Raw genomic sequence first — 19,424 nt, forward strand, 5'->3', positions numbered from 1 at the left:
CGCGTCCTCTATGCGCCGCGTTTACATCCACGCTCTACCTTTTTCCTCTCGCGGTAACCACGGCTCTTCGACCGGCATTCACCACCCGATGCGAGTCGAGGAGCCGAACATCGACGCGATTAGGAGCACGAGTGGATGCTGAGGCGATCTTCGACGATATAAGATAAGAGATGAGGGATATAGAAGATATGGGAAAATTCTAGATAAAGGGAGTTGTAATTGTTTCGGGGTGAGAGGGTGGCTTTTGCTGAGGCAATCTTTGACGAACGCTGCGACTGTTACTTTGCTGTATCTCAGTGGAAACCTCGAACCACTTGGTCCACCTCGGTATCTCTCCACCCACTAACGTATGTAGGTACATCTCATTCACCATTCACACCAAAGCAATCACAGCGGAAGTACCACCCAGTGCATGGAACCGCCCTTAGGAAAAGGGCCAACCAGTTGCACAGGTCTAGAAATCGGACCGTACATCCCCAACACTCTCACGAAAACCCACATTCCACATCCTCTTCTCCAGAGAACCGTTCAACCCCGTAAATAATGCACAGTAGTGGAATGAAACTAACAGAGCGAAAAGAAAAACAATTCTCGCGGCCGACGAAAAGTCAACGAGTGGTTCGCGACTCGAGGATCCTGATTAGGTGATATCGAATCCTATACACGATCACTCGAGGAACAAGTAGCAAAGAGAGTCGAGGGGAGGAGACGAGAGAGCGAGGAGAGGTCGTGGAGTAGGGGGTGTCAGGGTTGAAGAGTCGCAGGGGACAACACGGCGGATCCTGAGAAGCGAGAAGTGCGCTGGAAAGGTGGCTACTCGGCTTTGTAGCGGAGTTAAGAAGACGAAGAAGCGCGGGACGAGTCGGGGGAGCGCGTGTAGCCGCAGAACCGTCTGCGGAAGGGAAACGGAGGATCTGACGCGCGGATTCGCCGCGGGAAGAGGCGAGCTAAGGGGAGGGAAGATCGGGCGGAGAAAAGAGGAAGAGGAAGAGGATGGTCCTTGTGCACCGAGGACCCCAGGATACCCGGCAAGGAGTATCCTAGAACCGTCGAGGATCCTTCACTCCCATCGTCCTCTTCCTCGTGGCCCCTCTCCGTGTCTCTTCCTCTCCCCTCTCCCGCCCCTGGTTCCCCGTTGTAAATATACCCCTCCCAGTCCCATCAGGATCTACTCTTGCAAAGGGAACCGTCGTCGTCTCCTTCAAATGCTACACCCGAGAGGGATATCTCGTCCCCCCTCGTCCCCCCTCGTCCTCACCACCTCGTTCCTTCTTTATTGCTCTCGCGTTCCTCTACTCTGTCTCCCCTACGAACCCTCCCCTCGCCCTCCTCTCTCTTTCTGTCGCGCTCTGTGTGCCGCGAGACTTTCGTACGGATTGCGAAATCAAGGGCTCTTCGAGGGCCCTGGAGTAGAGGAGAGCACACGGACGCGCGCGAGAAGGCGGGAAGGCCTACGACAGTGGCGCCGTTCGCCGGAAGCGAGGAGGATCTCGCGTTCTTCCGGGGAACCGAATCCATCGACGATGGACTGTCTCTTGGACGAGGGGAAGACGCACGTGGCGGAAAAGGATTATCGCTGTGATGTAAAGTAAATTGTATTGGCATCCCTAAACCCTATAAGATTGAGGGGTCACTGATGAGATCACATAGCGAGGAAAATGCTTAACCCCTCGAGCGTTATGGTATGCTTCAATATTAAGATGCATAAGAATTTTCATAATCGTATGTATACGTCATTTCCGGTGTGAACTGACTTTGCTCATGACATATATGTACGACATAACCCCCTGAGAGGTTCAGAGAGTAATTTATAAGATACTTCTGATACTTGATCCTTTTACGACACGGTGCTCTGAGAACACGGGTTTAATATAACACTCTGCACAAATTTCTATACATTTGTGGAAATTTTAGACGCGTAAAAAATTATCGAATGCACGTAATATTCAAAAATAAAAAATGAAAAATAATATGTAAATGCTACTATATGAAATATGAAAATACTACTTTTCTGTAGAATGCACTTCTTAAGTCTGAAAAATAAGTGTTCCCACCAGAATACTCCCATTACAGTCTGAATTTCCTTAAACATTCATACTTTAATCATTACCAAGTCCCATGATTTTTCAAAATCCAAGCTCCCTCAACAATTTCCCTTCTCCTACACACGTCAAACACCTTCCCCGTTAAAGTGACTCCACAACTGCCACCGTATCGCGTTTCATGGGGTCACCAGAATAGTTGGAGCCACGGCATTCAGAAACGTATCGCGGCGGGTGAAGTGGCCCCCTTTCCTTTTCATTCCCGATCGGAAGCGCGAGGTTCTGGCGCGCGCCCTAAGTGGGCCGGATCCATGACACGCGTTCTGATTCCTGCGGAACCGTATCGGGTTACGGATCTTCGCCGACCACCGCTTTTCGACCCGTGTTCCTCTGTTCGGACGATCGCTGCTCCTGTCGCCTTGTTGACCCACCTTCCCGTCTTCCGAGGGGATCCGATTTCACTGGTCTCGAAAGGACTCGCGATCCGGATCCTGCTGGCCCAGCGGAATCCCCTTCGTGGGCTACGCTGGAATCTCGACCACGGTCGAGTTTCGTGGTCCAGCCGGAAATTTGGATATCAAGGTCTCTTGGACATATGTTTGCTTGGAGGAGCTGAGATGGTCAATTAGAGGAGAGTCCTTGAGCATTGGAGAGAAAAGGGAGGCAGTGGGAATGGAGATGGGGTCTCCAGAAAATTTGATTTGGGAATTTAGAGAAGGAGGAGTTAGATATGGATGAGAATTGAAGAGTAGCTTTTATGGGATTGAGTTAGCGAGGGAACTTGATAGGTGGTCCATGTTATATTTGGTTCTATAAGTATCTGGACTCCAGAGTCAGAGTATATTACCTAAATCCACTTTTTTCCAGGGGACTTAATGCACTGTGACTGTGAGTTTCAGATATGCTCTCGGTATGTCTACGTAGGTTATTTGATATTCCTACATTCTTGACACTCCAGCACCCAAAAATATAGAAACTATAAGAAATGAGCTAAGAGTCACAATATTTGAAGCCTCAAATAAGTCTCTACTCAATTCTCACACGAAATCACACGTAGAACTCGTGTACTTAATACATTCTGACTCTGGGGACCAGTTACCAATGAAACTTGAATTCCCATAGAAAACCTATGTACCACTGACCATATAGATGGATCGTCACCCTCCCAACCCAAGAAGCGTCCTCAGACGCAAATTAGCGGAAGCTAGCAAGGAATCGAAAGAGTTTACCCATCTTAGGGGACGGTCTGAAGTAGGGCCGAGGTAGGATGAAAAAAACTCGACGTAGGCGCCTGTTAAAATCCGATTCGAAGGATGATCCTTGCCCGTCGACTATAGCAGCGGGCACAATGGTCTCTCGGGGGCGTAGAGGGGCCTCGAGGGGGTGAGCTCTCGTTCTCTGTCTGGTTTGGCGTCGTTCCCTCGGTTCGCGCGGAAATGAGGCGGAAAACCGCACCCTCGGTGGAGCTCACCTCTCGACTACACCTTTTCTTTGCGTTTTCGAGGATACTAACGTCGGATTTCGAGCTCCCGCGGTTTCTTGATAGTACCAGCGCGTAGAATAGCGAGGAGAGCGGGTTCTCGAGGCAGTCGAGCGCGAAGAAATCGTGCCAAGATGGAGGGGTGGAGAGAGGGAGCGCGAGGAGAGAGGAAGAAAAAAGGAAAAATTATAAAAGGAGGGAAAAAAGCAGCGGAGCCCCGCGATTCTGCGGTCGGGGAAAAATAACGGGGGAACAGGGGGAGAGATGGGGGAAAGGGGACAAGGAGAGAGCGAGAGGCAGAGGAAACTGGAAAACGTTTTCCATTCGTCGAATTCGAGGCGGCTTGACGACGTTACAAATGCGCGCCGCCTCCCCTGTTCCAGGTTAATCGCCTGACCCAGAAATGAGAATGTAAATTACATCCGCGTGGCCCGACGGGGGCGGAAAGCCAACCTAGAGGGAAGAAAGTTTCTTGGTGCGGTGAATGACAAGTGGAGAACGCGAGGGTTAAACGATGACGAACGTTGTTCTTGCGGAGCAAAGTGTCCTGGAGTGTAGGAGGTAAGTTACAGTCTGAGAATGGTGGAAAATGTAGATTATCGGGAAATATAAGCGGAGAAGTTTTACGAAGAAAGGGTAAAGAGAGGTGAGGGTGTAGAATTAAGGGCACAGGAAACGAGGAAGAAAGGTAGAGAGGAAGGGGGTTGAGAACATCAAAGGGTGTAGAAATGGTGCAGAATGGAAAGGGGTAGAATAGTGAAAACAAAGACTGAGGTAGAGGGTGCAAAAGGCTAGAAATGATGAAAAGGTGGATACTTGGAGTAAGGGGTACACAGGGTTGAAAGTGAAAACAGAATGAAAAAAAAATTGAAAGGTATACAAAAAGACAATTTAAAAATAGTGGAGAAATAAAACCTTAAAAAATTCTACAAACTTGCAAACTCCACTTTCTACATTTCACTGTTAAATTCTCGACCGAATATAAAACAAGAAAGGCATACAAAAACTATTTAAAAACTATGACCAGCGAAAAAAATGAAAAATCATCTAACAAAAGCAAAGGAGCAGACACGAAATAAATGCTGGGAACAAGCAACAAATGTCACCGCTGACAAAAAGGGGCCAAGTGAAAGGCAATGGCCGTCGATAGAGGAGAAGCACAACGGCATCGATGAAGGGAGAAAGTAAAAGCAGAATTACAGAAGAAGAGGTGAGGGATGTTGAAGAAGGCCCGTTGCAGGGCTCCTCCCTGGATATACAGGGCATGCACATCGTATAACCATCGTATGATCGTGCGTGCCCAGAGAGGCAGGAACTCGTCGTGATTTCTGAATTAATCTCATTCGACTGCCCCCTTTATGCAGGTCGGGGGCTCTCCCTCGCATCCTGCGGCAAGCCTCCTGGCCGCTTCGTGGCTTCAAGGTTAATTGGAACGAAAGCGAAGAAAGGAAAAGGAGCAGGATGGGGCTGGATGGGAGGGCGAGAACCAGATAGAATCCCACGACGCGAGTTTTCATTTTAACGACACCCGCTCGACATCGTCGCGCTTCAACCCCGAGGGTCAAGGGACGCGATGTTTCTCTCCTGTCGAGACCCATTGGTCCATCTCCTCGAGATTCGCCCCCTTCAGTTTCAACGAGCTCGCCACTGTCTCTTAGTCACGATACCTCACGCTTTCGCGAATTATCGTCGTGCTTTACCGGCTTCTGCTGTTTCACGAGCAAAGGTCACTGTTCGTAAATTATAAGATAAGAATCTAAAGATTGATAAGATATGGACCTGTGCTGGATGGGGCACCTAGGGGGTGAAGATTATGTTGAGGAGTCTGTGTGCACAGAGTTTCATATTTGGGATCAAAGGAGTAGAAATTTGTTGAAAACTAAGAGAGTTGATAGGGTTGAAAAATGATCTGAAGAATGAAACATAATCGTAGGAAATGATAGCTCTGATAACAGTAACTAAACATGACTCTAAATATTAATTTTCATGAGAATAAAATTTATAGAACTATTTAATAGAATTTGGAGATGCAAAATGAAGGACCACAGTGACCTGAAATGATTCTCTTCGATGAGAGAACAAGAAAGAATTCCGAAGTGCAATGAAGCTCAGCTAAAGAACGAGACCAGATATCCACTGAAAGTGAACCATGAGAGCGTAGAAGTAGGAATAAGAATCGAAGGTAGCCATAGTCTACCCACGTTTAAGTAAACATTGAAAGGCCAAGGGGGAGGCAGGGGTAAATAGAAGAAAATTAGGGGTTAGCGCACAGGTGAATCGGTGATCCCCCGAACAAAAACAGAGAATACCTTTCTTCGACTGGGGCTGAAGTCTAGGATATGCGCACCATTTACTTTTACGCGGCATCACGTGAAAGAACCTCGGGAGAAACAGCCATTCAAGTGATCCCTAAAGACGAGCACGGCCAAGAAAAGGAGATTTTCTAATGGTAGGTGTGCTCCTCTCCTTGCGAGCCATCGAGGACCTTCGTTTCGAGTTAGCTCAGGGGGATGTAATGCGAACAGACATGTTGGGTCCTCGACTCCTAAACTAGCCCCGGAAGTCAACGTAACGAGGATTCAGAGGGAAGAAGCAGGGGAACGGAGACACTGTTACTAGATCGTTATCGACTCCTTCAGCTTCCGAATCATTCTCGTCTTTCAAGCGGATTTCGTCTATTTCGATCCTAGTTTAGATTTTAGAATAAGAAATTTATAAATATGTACATGATCATAGATAGATAAAAAGTGGAATAGAGACGGAAGGTAAGGAGAAAGAACCAGTAGTCTTCTGACAAACATTACTTCTACAAAAATCGAAAAATAATTCACTGGAGAGGCAGTAGCTAGTCAGACACGGTGAGAATAGAATTAATATACCAATAATATAATCTCACAAATACATGACGAGACTAAAACTCCAAAAATAAAAAAGCAATTCACCCAAAGAGATTGACATGAAGCTCCAAGTAGTATTAGACGTTAACTAGCCAGACACCGCGGCCCCAATTAAAAAGGGAGTCGATGGGCCGATAATATCGATCACACGAGGGGGGACCGGGTCGGTTTGGCTTTAAGTAAAAGTCCAAACGAATCGACCCTTGGCACCCTTCGAGTCCGCGGTGGCCGTAGGGCAGGGGGGCCTTTCTATTAGCCACTAGAAATCGCGCGAACCCTTCTCCCTCTCGCAAGGGACAAATCGAAGCTGCACTGCCCGCTCTAATAGAGTTTCACGCTCGTCGGGTATCGGCCAAACTGTGGAACGATTGCTGGCATAGCTGGTCAACCGAGGAATTGATAATCAAAGCGATTCCAAAGGTGGCTCGTTTCCCTTAACGAGTTTGCTCGGTCCGGCGAGCAGTGCTATTGTAAAGAGGTTGGCAGGCGTTTCTAAACTGCCTCCATATCAATTTTCCACTGCACCGAAATTAGAAGAATAGAATTGGTGGACTCGAAAATCAGTAAAAATGAGTAAAAAAGGTGAAACAGATTGCAGTATGCTTTCTCGTTTTCGGTAGAAATCCAAAGAGAACCGAAAGTCGACCACGAATTCATATTCCAGGGTCGAGAGAGAATTCTGCGAGGTCAATTTCCCAAAAAACGAGGCCTCTGGCGAGAAATCCTCGCTCCAGATTTTCGACTCGTTTCTCGTCGACGTCGCGACGACGTGCTCCGGTTTCCTCTGCGATCTTCGCTCCGTTTCGCGCAGAGGCGCTCGCAGAGGCGCTCGCAGAGGCGCCCGCAGACGCGCGTCCTCCTCGATCTCTTGGCGCGCAGCGACGCACAAGAGGATTTCTCTCATTGCTAATATTTTTTTTCCTATTCCGTCAGCGAGGATGGAGACGAGAGTCGCGGCAAAGGGCACCCTCTCGTTTCACCCTCTGTGTCCTCCCCGAGAGACAGAGGAAAAAATCCGTATCTTTGACGAAGCCGAAGAAGAGTCGTCGTACGTGTCCTTAAGCGACTGCCAGGCTTCCACGCTAATGAGGCGCGGCGTAATTAGTGAGACTGTCTACCGGCTGGACCCTCCACGAGAGGGCGGATCCCTCTCGACGTCGAGCCGCTCTCGCTCACCCCCTTCGCCACTCCACGCATCCTCAACCCGTTTCACGATTTCTTACCGGCGGCAGAAGGACCGCTGGCGAGCTGACACCTCGAAAATTCACGACTTTCAGGGCCCTGGGCTGGCGGACTCGCGAAAACATAGCGCGATTAAATCTAGTACCTCAGAGCCTTAATTCTCGTCGTCTCTATTGTAGTCGTTCTTTCGTGAGTGACATGGAGAAGAGACGCCGACCACGCCAATTTTTCAAACTTAGAATTAAATGCGACTTCGCTTTATTAATAATTATAAATTTTCATCAAATTTGACGTGGGAGTAGAATATCGACAAATACAGGGTATCTCAGGGGAAGGGATAATTTTTAAAACTGTCTTGGTAACCCAAATATTATTTTCTTAGAAATATTTATTTTCCAAAATGTCTCATTTCCCTGAGCTACCCTATATTTGTTAAAAAAGTTAAATTCATCACTTATTTCGTGTTGCATGAGTTTACAGTGATGAAAACTTGTATCTAGGAAGTGAGAATAAGACCAAGAGTCCAATAAACAAGGCTGATGAACTAACACATCACGATTAGAAGGGGCTGCAGCTTGCAAATCGAAAGACTTCATTGCCGATCTAATTCAATAACCAGAAATTGTTCCCGCATTGGGAATCGCAATGGACGAGCCAGAACAAGGGAAAAAGAGTGAGGAGGAAGGCGCGATGGCCCAGGGGCACGTTTAAATGGACTCGAACGAACGACTCGGTGTAGGTTGCGGATGTGGTTTCCAGGGGGTGGCTCTTCGAAGGCGGGAAGACCGATTTAGAGCACAATGCGGTTCAATGCCGAGGAAATTAGCCACGGCGCTGTCGGTGACGCCCGTCATCCCCACACCATGGAAAACAAGACCGTATCTATCACCGTTCATGGGAGCAGCTATATGTACGTCTACCCTCAATGCATTTAACTAGCTGCGCTTCTTCGAATTCGTTCGCTGACCAGGATTCCATCTTTGGGATCCAATCAAAATTTGTGGACACTGTATATTACAGTATCCCTTAACTAGTATAATGTCAGTATTATAATATGGCATAATCACTGTCATTCTATTATAAAAGATAATTTTAAACATCCAATTCACAGGCTTTTAGTGTATTATCTATAAGTAATTCACTGATATTTTAAACAACAGATATTAAGAGTGAGGTATTATAGATGCTGTGATCCCATCGTAAAAATTAGGAGTTATATTTGTCACTAAACGAATGGGTAGGTATATAATGAATTCACTGTGAACACGAGATATAAATCACAAGCGACTCAAAATTTTGAGAAATAAAGTCCTTGTGAAGGTGCAGTATTTTCTACTGATTCCACATGTAGAATATCACATACCAATGGACTCCTCATTCTCTCAGCTTCCCTATCACAGATTCCTACGCTCAAGTCATCACAGCAAATAAAGAAGAATCCCGAACGAATTCATAACCCGTCGAGGAATGAAGAAACAAGGGAACAAAACGACTGCTCTGCCAGTCTCGAAGACACGCATCCCCGTCAAACGCATTGCGATAATAAAATTTTTTCCTGCTCGTCGTTTTCCCCTTTCCTTCTATCCCTTTCTCTCTCTGCCTTTGCCCAGAGGCAAGGAGGCTTTGAAGTCCCAGGCCAAAGAGATTCCACCAGCGGGCATCGAGTGTCTGAAGAGATCGCGAGGACAAGTTCACCTATGCTCTCTCGAAGATGAATGGATCCTATAGATTAATGGGGGAGGCCTGTATCGCAGGTAGACGTACGCCGAGATGAATAGGCGAGGGTGAACGAGCATTTAGAGAAGAAGCCTCTGTCCGTTCTCCTCTGTGTCCCTCCCCCCGCCGACACGGGCTGCCTTTGTTCGAACCGGTCTTCGAGATCGACGAGTTTTTCTATCGAAAGCGCGCGTACGCGTTACCCTTTCGATTATAATTGTCGCGAATCGTCGCTTACTCGAATCACTTGACTTGCTTTCTCATTTTAAGATGTGTACTTTGCGCACATTGTCGGAACAATAGAATAATTTATGTGTAGTTAAATAGTAAGAGCACTCACTGTGGAGGATTTCAGGGCAAAGTCGTGTCCTTTTGGAAGAAGTCACAGGAGGTTCAGTGAAGTAGACTGAAATTGCCGAAGATATAATAAACTCAGTGAGCAATTATCTAAAGTCTCCTAGGGAAGAGTCATAGGTCCGACTATCCAGCTCACTAAAAATGATAGGTCCTACCAAGTCGAGACTCTGAATTGACCGAAACGCTGAAAGTTTCAGGATGAAAGCAGCGTCGGTCTGCACTCGTTTCGACGGAAGACATGCACGGAACAGTGGGAGTCCTTGCTGAAAGCCTGTCACGGTACCTTCAGTCTCGATTCGTCGGTTGGAAATTACCTCTCGTCTCCATCCATCGTCACCGAGCTGTACGACCGCGTCTATTTACGCCGTGTCTCTTTCTCCCGTGCTCGTGGCCGGAAAATGCCAGCCGCTTTCACGAGATATTACCTGTAATGTCCGCGGCATCCATTACGCGTCATTATCCGTCCATTAGGCGTTTTCCACGAGCCGGTGGCCGCCTCGAGAGTCGGGATTCACGCGGAACCGACGGGGCTTCTTTCAATCCCGTCGATTCTCGAAACAAGACGAAACGAGATGCTCTTGCGAGTGATTCGACTCGTCGAGAGGACCGAGAGAGGAGAGATCGATGGACTCTAGATCCATGCCGAGAGCATGCAAGCGCATCCTTTTCAGTACTCGAACAGCGAGGTATCCATCCTCTTATCCCTTCGATTGCATTCTTTCCCTTCTATATCCTCCCGATCACTGTTCCCCAAGTTCCTCACCGCTTAGACCTTTTAATTTTCTCCTCCCTTATCTTCCCTTCCTGCTTTCCTTTACTCTTCTTCCGTTCCTGTTCTTCTCCTTTCCCCTCTCTTCTCTTCCTTCCACCTTTGAGAGAAGAGGAGAGGAGAGAGGAGAGAAGAGAGGAGAGAAGAGAGGAGAGGAGAGGAGAGAGGAGAGGAGAGGAGAGGAGAGGAGAGGAGAGGAGAGGAGAGGAGAGTGGAGAGAGGAGAGAGGAGAGAGGAGAGAGGAGAGAGGAGAGAGGAGAGAGGAGAGAGGAGAGAGGAGAGAGGAGAGAGGAGAGAGGAGAGAGGAGAGAGGGGGTGGTAAGGGTCAGGGAAACAGGAGGGACCTCAGTCCCTTAAATGACCACCCTTGGAAGTGGTGATCCAAGGGACCCCGGAGGACTCGGGCAGATCCTTCCCCGACGAAGTCGAGAAAGGATCTGAGGAACTGACGGTCCCGACAGCATACTTATTACCGCGAGATAATGACGTCATCGAACTTGATTGGTTAATTAAACCCGCGAAGTCAATCAACTAAGGAACGCAGGGCAAATGATCGATATATTGGATAAAATAACGATTGTAATTACAATTTCAACTATTTATATTACCAACAACAATTATGCCTATTGTTCATGCAAATTGTTAATAATTATTCCTCCCTTATATCAACATATACAGTAATTCGTCCAACTTTGTCCTAATAATAGTGAAATCAACCACATCTCAAGTCAGATATTTTTCAGTTTTGCTTGATAATACGTAATTGTTATATAATTTTAATTGTTTTTCAATAAACATTACACTCTATATTTTTGCTAAACAATTTTCTTTACCAATGAATTCTCTCCAGATCGTCATTTTTACCCCATATACCTACTACACGTATGTACTACTCTATAAAAATGAAGAAACAACTTTCTGAAACCAACTTTCGAAACCAATGTCGACTCATTTAATAACACACCACAAAAGTGAAGAAATTAGCAAGAAATTTCTACCTTCTATTTTACCACCAATTCATAGTCCACAATCTCCCAACAACCAAACCCTTCACCTTTTACCCCCAAGGAACATGTCCCATTTCCTAACCGAACCATGTCCATCGATTCACGGGACCCAAAGTCCACCCCTTCAGCATCAATCACCCCGTGGATGATCTCGGTTCCCCGACAACTGCCAACACTCTCCATCTGGAATCTCTCATTGGAGGCCTACCAGTAGCCAACTGGTAGTTGGACGTTCCGTCCATAGGCTCGGAAGCCAGTGGCTCGTCTTGCGCGAATCGAGTCTCCGCCGTCGCTGCTGCACGAGTGTTTGCAGTCCACTCGAAACCAGTCCCGAACGAGCCAGCGCGGCCAACAAAGACAGGGAGCTAGGGGAGCGACAGAGAGAAGAGGAGAGACAGACGGACAAAGCCGTGGAGAGACACGCTGGCATCGCGAGTCGGGAGGCCAGGAACGAAGCTTAATTTGTCTAACGAGGGGCCCCTGCACCTGTCATCTGGACCAAGATACGAACGGACGCAGGCCGACCCTCTTCTCCTCGGCGAGTTTGCTTGCTCCCCGAGCTGGGCAGCTCGCTCTATGACCTCCCGCGTGTGTTCCATCCGCGCTGCCGTAGGGATCTCCGAGATTCACCTCGAGAAGACTACGAACTCGACCAAATGAGCGGGAGATTGATTTGCTTGCTCCTGTGCCACTGTTGTCTTACGGAGACACTGTTGCGTTAATTTGATGGCTTGGCTTGGCTTCTAACCTGAGATGGGGGACAGCAGACTGCTTTTTGGAAAGCTTGACCAGGTGGAGATATTGATAAAGTGGGATTAGAATTTCTATATAAAGCTAGATATGAATTCTCATTTGACACAAGTTTTAAGAAACCTTGAAGCAAACTTTAAGAGAAACCTTGAGCAAATTGTGTACTTAAGTATCCACTATCAAAAAGAACTTTCATTATGCCTTCTACATTTGCTTACAATCAGAATATTTGACTATTATTTCGCTTTTATACGTATTCTCAGTTTCACAGTTTTCATTGATCTTCGCATGTAGCATCTAACAGCGAGGGGTGAAACAGTGTGTTCACATACTCAACCCCTACAGTACTATAGCTTCATCTTTCCTGCATAATATAGTGCAAGGCTATTCCAAAGTTCTAGCACGCTACTTTAGCACTGGCAGTAAAATCCCTAAAGAATAGAATGTTCCTTCGTCCAGTAGCAGACTCGGACCTCTTGGCAGCGAGGGTCCACTGGGCAGCTCGCGCGTGTGCTTGGCGTTAACTCCCCTCGGAAAATCAATCACACACGGCCACGAGGCTCCATGTAACGTTTTGTTTTTACGGCCACACACAGAGGCTCGAGGCTATGTAGAATCACACGTTTCTTCGCGCGTGTGCACCCACGCGGCCTGGTCACGCCTCCCACGACCAATTACAGTGTCAAGTCCGACCGCTCGTAATTCATCTTTCCTGAATCGGGACGCTACGAGTTCGTAGTAGAAAAGGTGATCGAAAAGGGGGCAGATTTATAGTTTTGCTGACACTTTCCCTTCTCTCTATGAAGCACCCCGAAGTATGAAGTTGAAATCTGATGAATTTTTACTTTTGGCTGTGTTTATTGAAAAGCAGAATTTGAGTTATGTTACGTGGAATTCTATATGAAAAACTAGGATCATTGTCATATGGAATTTCTCAATACCTGTTTAAAATCTCAGCTGTTCCCAACTATGGACTCCAGAGCCCAAGTGTATTAAGTCACATAAAAAAGAAGTGGATTTAACACACTTTGGCTTGGGAGTCCAGAATTATAGTCTCATCAACCTTTTTTTAAAGAGGAATTTCTTCTTCTCTTGGCACAAAATCGATTTCTTTAAGATTTTTTATCGAAAGAAGTATATGGAAAATTATCTTCAATCTTTCTACATATTCTCACTATACCAATATATTCAAGTAATTATATTATTTAGAGGGGATTCTATTAGACATTCCTATTCTCGTTCTTCTCAACAATCATGCCCCTGTTTCGCTAGCTCCAAGGTGTATCAGAAGACACCTTGATACCTATTCTACAACCAAAACCCAGAGGTGCTTATACACCTTAAGTTCAGATCCATTCACCCCCAAATTACCCATGCGATTCCTGATCCTCGCTTTATTGAAGGCCATGCTGACGATAGGGAAATGAACGACGGATATAACGAATAACGCCAAGCACAAAGCTATAGTCGCGTTCAACTTTTGTCGCTCAGACAGCAGACTCGTCGATCCCATAGAGGGGGAGTATAGGCGACACGGTGAAAGATCGATGGAGGGTGGAGAAAGAGAGAGAGCGAGAGGCGGAACATCCGCTAATTGGATAATTACGGAGTGAACCGTGTTTGTTTTATAATTGGGCGAAAGCCGTGGAACCGTTGGTACCTCGACGTGCCAAACAACGAAACGGCCGCAGTCACGCTCTACGTGACGAACTACCCTCTGAGCTAATCCGGTACCGGAACCCCTCTGGCTTTTCGCAACCCCCCGACGACTGGTGCTCCCGACCAGCCACCGCCTCTGACCCCCGCGACAGATCCCTTCCTACCCCTACACGCCCTTTCCCTTCACCCTGTTACACCCACCTAAGCCCAGTTGGATGCAACACCGACAGACTCGGAGGAATCAATTCAACCCCGTCACAGATCGCCAGGAAGAAGTCTTGCCCCGTTCGGGGTCGAAAGTCGCTAACGAATGGTCGTTCCTTAATTGGGGTGAGCGATCTTGGTGGGAGGAAAACGGGGGCGAAATTTCAGTATGGCATGTGCTAAAGTGATGATGAAAAAAAAATGTAGTATTGTCATGAATATGGTACCTCATGTCCCATTGAAAGTTTAGAATGTCTAGTTAGGATTTGAAATAAAAATTTGTGTAGTAAAATTCTACAGAGTTGATTTAGTGCTTCTTGGGTCAATCAGTGAACGAGGTGTGAAGCAAATAGAGAACACGAAGAACAAGGGGGTGGAACGATCGCGCGAGTTCCACTGGGGTGGGGAAAACAATGACTGGCCCTACGTGTTTTTTATTCGACGAAGAACCGTGTCGTCGGTAATCCCGAGGAGTCGCGTGCGCTTTAATTTGACTCTCTTAACCGCGGTATTGTTTGGAAGACTGAGGGTTCTGACTCGCGTTTGAAAAGAGAGCTCGATATACGCGATAGATCTCCCTTCTGACGGAGGTTCTGGGGAGGTTTTCTTTTTTGTCACGACACATTCAAATATCGTTTTCAATTCTTTCATTGCAATGAAAAGTCGTGGCATGCAAATTATAGACGCTTTTGATAGCTATGAAGCTTCAACCCCTTGAAGATGACCTGTATATTGCACTTAGCGTTTTCGAGAGTGAACTTGATGCATTTAGTATGCACTCATCAAATAAATTCACAAGGTTTGTGAAATCAGATAATAACATTTTTTAATGCATATCGTAGACTTAAATATGTGACTTCCTCAAAGGGTTCAGGACAACAAAGTTAGATTAAGCAAATTAAAATATGCAATGTGACTCACCGTGATGCGCTGAGTAAACAGTTTGTGATGCTGACATGGCTGCGTATGGTGGTGGCACTCTGTTATGGTTTGTATAATGTCTGTAAACAAACAATATATCGTATCGTATGTGTATTCAACTCCTCAATGAATGAGTCAATCTCACATAAATATTATTATAGTAACTTACCCAAGCATTCTTCGTCCTGCCTCACTTAAGGAAGCAGTCTGTGTGGATGGAGTGAAACCAATTTGTGGTTTCCAAGTATTTCCAGTATTGCGGTTCATTTGCTCGAAGTCTTGTGGCTTCAAAACTCTCGGTGGCTCTTTGGCACCCTTCAATTTCCTTGCAGGGAAAATGAAGTTAGCGCCATACTTTGGATCTCTAAACCTCACGCTGTAATAAATATAGTTACAAACGGGCCATGAATTTGTGAAACGAAATTTTTACTATTAGGCTTTAAGTAGTTTTCCTCACCAGTAGACTTTGTTGTTCCTGACTGGAGGCCCATTTATGGGAGAAGGCAAAGTAGCTCCTTCTCCTACGCAATCTTCTGCCAATAATACCGTACCGCGCATACCGTCTATGCATATTGAAGTTTCTACGTCAAATCCTATTCGATTGGTGTAAAGTCCTTTTACAAAGTTGTAGCCACTATTACCAAGACCGACATATAGGCGATCGTCGCCACGAATGTTTCGTTTTTCTGAAACGTAGACATACAAGGAAGTTAGAAACAGAATTATGTGCAACTTAAAAAAAAGCTTTCACAATTCAGAAATACACGTACTTTCTGCTTCTGTGAGGCATTCGTAGTATGGTTCCAGAGCCTTAAACAATCTCTTCTCATCCACAAAAGGGAGTAAAGCGACTCCCTGCCAAGCGAATTTTTTACCATTCAGATCTATCTTGAAGTCTTCCGGATAAAAATCAATAATCGGTGATCTCTAAATATTTTAACACAAAAATTTAATGAGTATCATGCTTTACAGGTATTCTATTTGTAATATAACATAGCTAAACTTACTGGATCACTCATCAACTTCGCCCACGGTGCAGGAACATGTTTACTGCTAGCTGCTGGAAATACGCCCATTAATTGTTCCAATGGACGGAACTGCAATGAATAAACATGAAAATGATTCTTTTCTATATCAGTTTATACTCCTCTTTTAATCAATTTATTATCATGTATATTAAAAACTTACCGGTATAGTTCCTTTTTCAAATTCAGTGGACAATCCGCCAATGTTTATGAAATCGCTAGCGAACGGTGCATAATGATACGGAAAATACCATTTCCATGAAGCACAACCTTGGTAGTAATAACGTAAGACCCAACACAATCCGCGAACATATTGTAGAGCCACGTTATTTCTGTACAAAAATATGTAAATTATATAAATGTTATCGTATTTAATATTTGTCACATCCGACCCTTACCTAAATTGCAAATTTTCAGGAGACACGTCAAATTTCGATTCATAATAACGATCTTTAAAGCCATCTTCCCACAACCTGACCTCGTCATGTGCTTGATCATCGTCTGATTCTTCGGCCTCAACTTCGTCAATTTTACGTTTCTGTCCTCTGCCGGATGAATTCTAGAATATATTCAATACATGTACGCAACAAGTAGTAACAAGAGATACGAATAAATATTATAGATGTACAAAAATAAATATACCTCAGGACGCATCATGCTTTCGAGAGCCTCATTAGCGTTGCCTTTTGTGCGATCAGAGGCAGAAGTGCTGTAGTCTCTACCTTGAACACGCATCTGATAAGCTTCGTAACGTGCATTTTCTACTGGCTTGACTTGTCCACCTAAAGGCTATAATAAAAATATTAATATAATTAAATATGAACATGATTCATGTAGATATTTCAAATAACGTACTGTAGGTGCGAACTGTCCAGTTGGGATCCATTTTGGTTTGTAGTTACTGATTGCCTGCATTCTTCTCTTTTTATCCTTTTCGCGCTGCTTAAAGGCTAATTCATTCTGCTGTCGCTTCTTGAAAATTTCATCCTCAACATCGCCGAGTTCGGACATTATCAACTGAACTCTGTCCAAATTTACATCCCCGCTATCTGTTAAGAATCCCTATAATAAAAAAGTTAGTGTCATTAGATACGTTTTCTTCAGTTTTATTCAGAAACTAATGACCAATTTCCACTAGACAAGTCTCTTTCAAAGATAAAACTAAGTTACAATAGAACTCTGTTCTCTTTTGTGAATATTACGTACTCCTGTTTTATATACTGCTTTTTTGTATAAATTAACAAGTCTATCGATTGCCCCTTCTCTAATTTCCAATGATGGGAGATGAGGTAGAAAATCATTTCCTACGAAGAAACACATGAACACCCAATCATCGATAGCACGCTCGAAATCGTACTTAAATGGTAGATTAGGCATTTGCAATTCTCTCTCTAAATATTCTCTGAGTACATTTAATCGCACAAATATATACTGGCATTCTGATCCAAAAGCATTTTCTTCTTCTTTCTGATTAGGCTCTGCACCTGTACATTCTTTCATCTCATGTCCTAACTGACCGCATATATCGCACGGTTTAGGTTTATTTGGCTTAAACTCTTCGCGAATAATAGTAAAATTAGGTTCATGTGTTGCAAGACCCAACATAATTAAATCAGCATCGGCTCCACACAAAACGTGTTGTGTGTTAGGATCGTGATCAGGTTGTGCTGTTACGTAAACAAAAAATTATAACATGTATAAAACTGTTCCAGCATTTTAATTTCTGCGCTATAAATTAATATCTTAAAAATGTACTTGTTTACTTACCTCTTTGTCTACGTATAAAATCCATTATTTTATGTTCCCCTTCACCTGGTACATTTGCGTCACTCAAAATCACTTTAATGTTTCTCCAGCCTGGATCATTGTTTAAACGATCATGTATATAATAATGCAAACACTTTGACAATCTTGCCATAAATGGTGTACCCTGCAAAAAAATCAGTACTCAAAGAAATCATTTCTGGCAAGTATGTCCTACTGTTAGAAAAGAACTTTGCACAAACCGGTGTAATACAATTGCTGTCAAAATGATCCTCTTTTGGTTTTTCTGGTGGTAAAGAAGCCCCTTTAAGGCTCAATTCAGTACGTATTCTTTTTATTTCATTAATTTTTTCACTTGTTTCTTTTGATGCTCTAAATCTTCTTGATCTTTGTTGATTCATTTTAGCTCTAGGTGCCTAAAAATTTCAATAAAATAAGCCATCGCAGATAGTATTATTAGATAATTAAAAATTCTTATCTGTTACACAAATACTTACAACTCCGTCAATTGCCATGTAAAGTAATTTTCTAGGTCTCACAATACTAAACAACCGATCAATACACTCAAAAATAGCTTCCATCATTTCGTCTTCATTTTTTGGTGCTGGCCTTCAATAACATCAATCATTACACAATAATTCTTTAGTTATTTCACATTTCTAAATTACATTATTGTGCACTTACTTATCTTCTGGATGGGTGCATGGATGTATAATACCATTCATATCCAAATACAAATTATCAAATTCTACCCCATTTGGATTAGGGTCTGCTGAATTCACAGGAACTCTTACACCATTGGTAGTTATTGGCTACAGGAATACAATAAAAATATAATGACACATTTTTTAGACCTACATCTAAATAAACAAAGTACAAAGTACATTAAGTAAGTGGATCACGTCACAATACTGTTTATACAATTGCCACGTTTCTGGTACAGTGGACCACTGTAAATAAAGCTGTCAAGCTACAAATTGTTGAAAATACTTTACACGCAAAACAAATTTGCAAAACATGAAGTATTCCATGAAAGTTGTGTAATATATGTACATTTTTTTATATATGCGTGACATATACTGAAATTCAAAACGAAAAAATATTCTTTGTCTAAATAAACAACCTAACCTACCTTTTGTTCGATGCATTCGACGATCACGGAAGGGTATTTTCTACTCAACCACCGAAAAAATGCTGGTACACCCATCTTGTACTGCGGAACGTCGTACTTTTACACGTTATGTAGTCTTCTCTTCAATCCTTCGTTCTTATAATTTGTTTACAAATCAAGCGAGCACAAACTGTTTCCCCCTTTCACGCATATTTAACCTACATAACATAGATTCAAGAATACACATTAAACTACATCTCGAGATACATCCCATTATGGCAAGTTCTCATTTATAAACATATTTGCGCGCCAATTTCAAATTAACCGACATCAAGCTCTGGGATCTGCATATTTGTTTTATAATGCTATTTATTTAAAAAAGAGAAGAATAATTTAAGAAAATGGACCACAACTATATTATACTCTATTTGTTAAATAAACATTGTCAACGATTAGCTTAATATTTTACAGAATTTCATATAAAATTGATTATCAATTTAGCAAAACGTTTGTACCTTTAGGTGCTGCCACCTTTTATTC

At 44.1% G+C, this 19,424-nt stretch overlaps 1 protein-coding gene across 1 annotated transcript in view; it reads right to left on the reverse strand.

Moving 5' to 3' along the window:
* Rat1 (5'-3' exoribonuclease 2 Rat1) overlaps nt 1-19,089 on the reverse strand; it is a 34,161-nt gene extending 15,072 nt beyond the window's left edge. The window contains exons 1-15 of the mRNA XM_076378795.1: nt 18,906-19,089; nt 18,458-18,585; nt 18,271-18,382; nt 18,016-18,189; nt 17,777-17,939; nt 17,216-17,676; nt 16,865-17,071; nt 16,652-16,798; nt 16,408-16,568; nt 16,173-16,341; nt 15,992-16,081; nt 15,755-15,911; nt 15,442-15,670; nt 15,154-15,360; nt 14,985-15,064 (exon numbers count right to left, since the gene is read on the reverse strand). Of these exons, the coding sequence (XP_076234910.1) occupies nt 14,985-15,064; nt 15,154-15,360; nt 15,442-15,670; nt 15,755-15,911; nt 15,992-16,081; nt 16,173-16,341; nt 16,408-16,568; nt 16,652-16,798; nt 16,865-17,071; nt 17,216-17,676; nt 17,777-17,939; nt 18,016-18,189; nt 18,271-18,382; nt 18,458-18,585; nt 18,906-18,980 (2,560 nt within the window). The 5' untranslated portion in view covers nt 18,981-19,089. The remainder of the gene's footprint in view (nt 1-14,984; nt 15,065-15,153; nt 15,361-15,441; nt 15,671-15,754; nt 15,912-15,991; nt 16,082-16,172; nt 16,342-16,407; nt 16,569-16,651; nt 16,799-16,864; nt 17,072-17,215; nt 17,677-17,776; nt 17,940-18,015; nt 18,190-18,270; nt 18,383-18,457; nt 18,586-18,905) is intronic.
* Between the last annotated feature and the right edge of the window lie 335 nt (nt 19,090-19,424).

Source organism: Calliopsis andreniformis, chromosome 5 (genome assembly GCF_051401765.1).
Source record: "Calliopsis andreniformis isolate RMS-2024a chromosome 5, iyCalAndr_principal, whole genome shotgun sequence".
NCBI classification, from domain to species: domain Eukaryota; kingdom Metazoa; phylum Arthropoda; class Insecta; order Hymenoptera; family Andrenidae; genus Calliopsis; species Calliopsis andreniformis.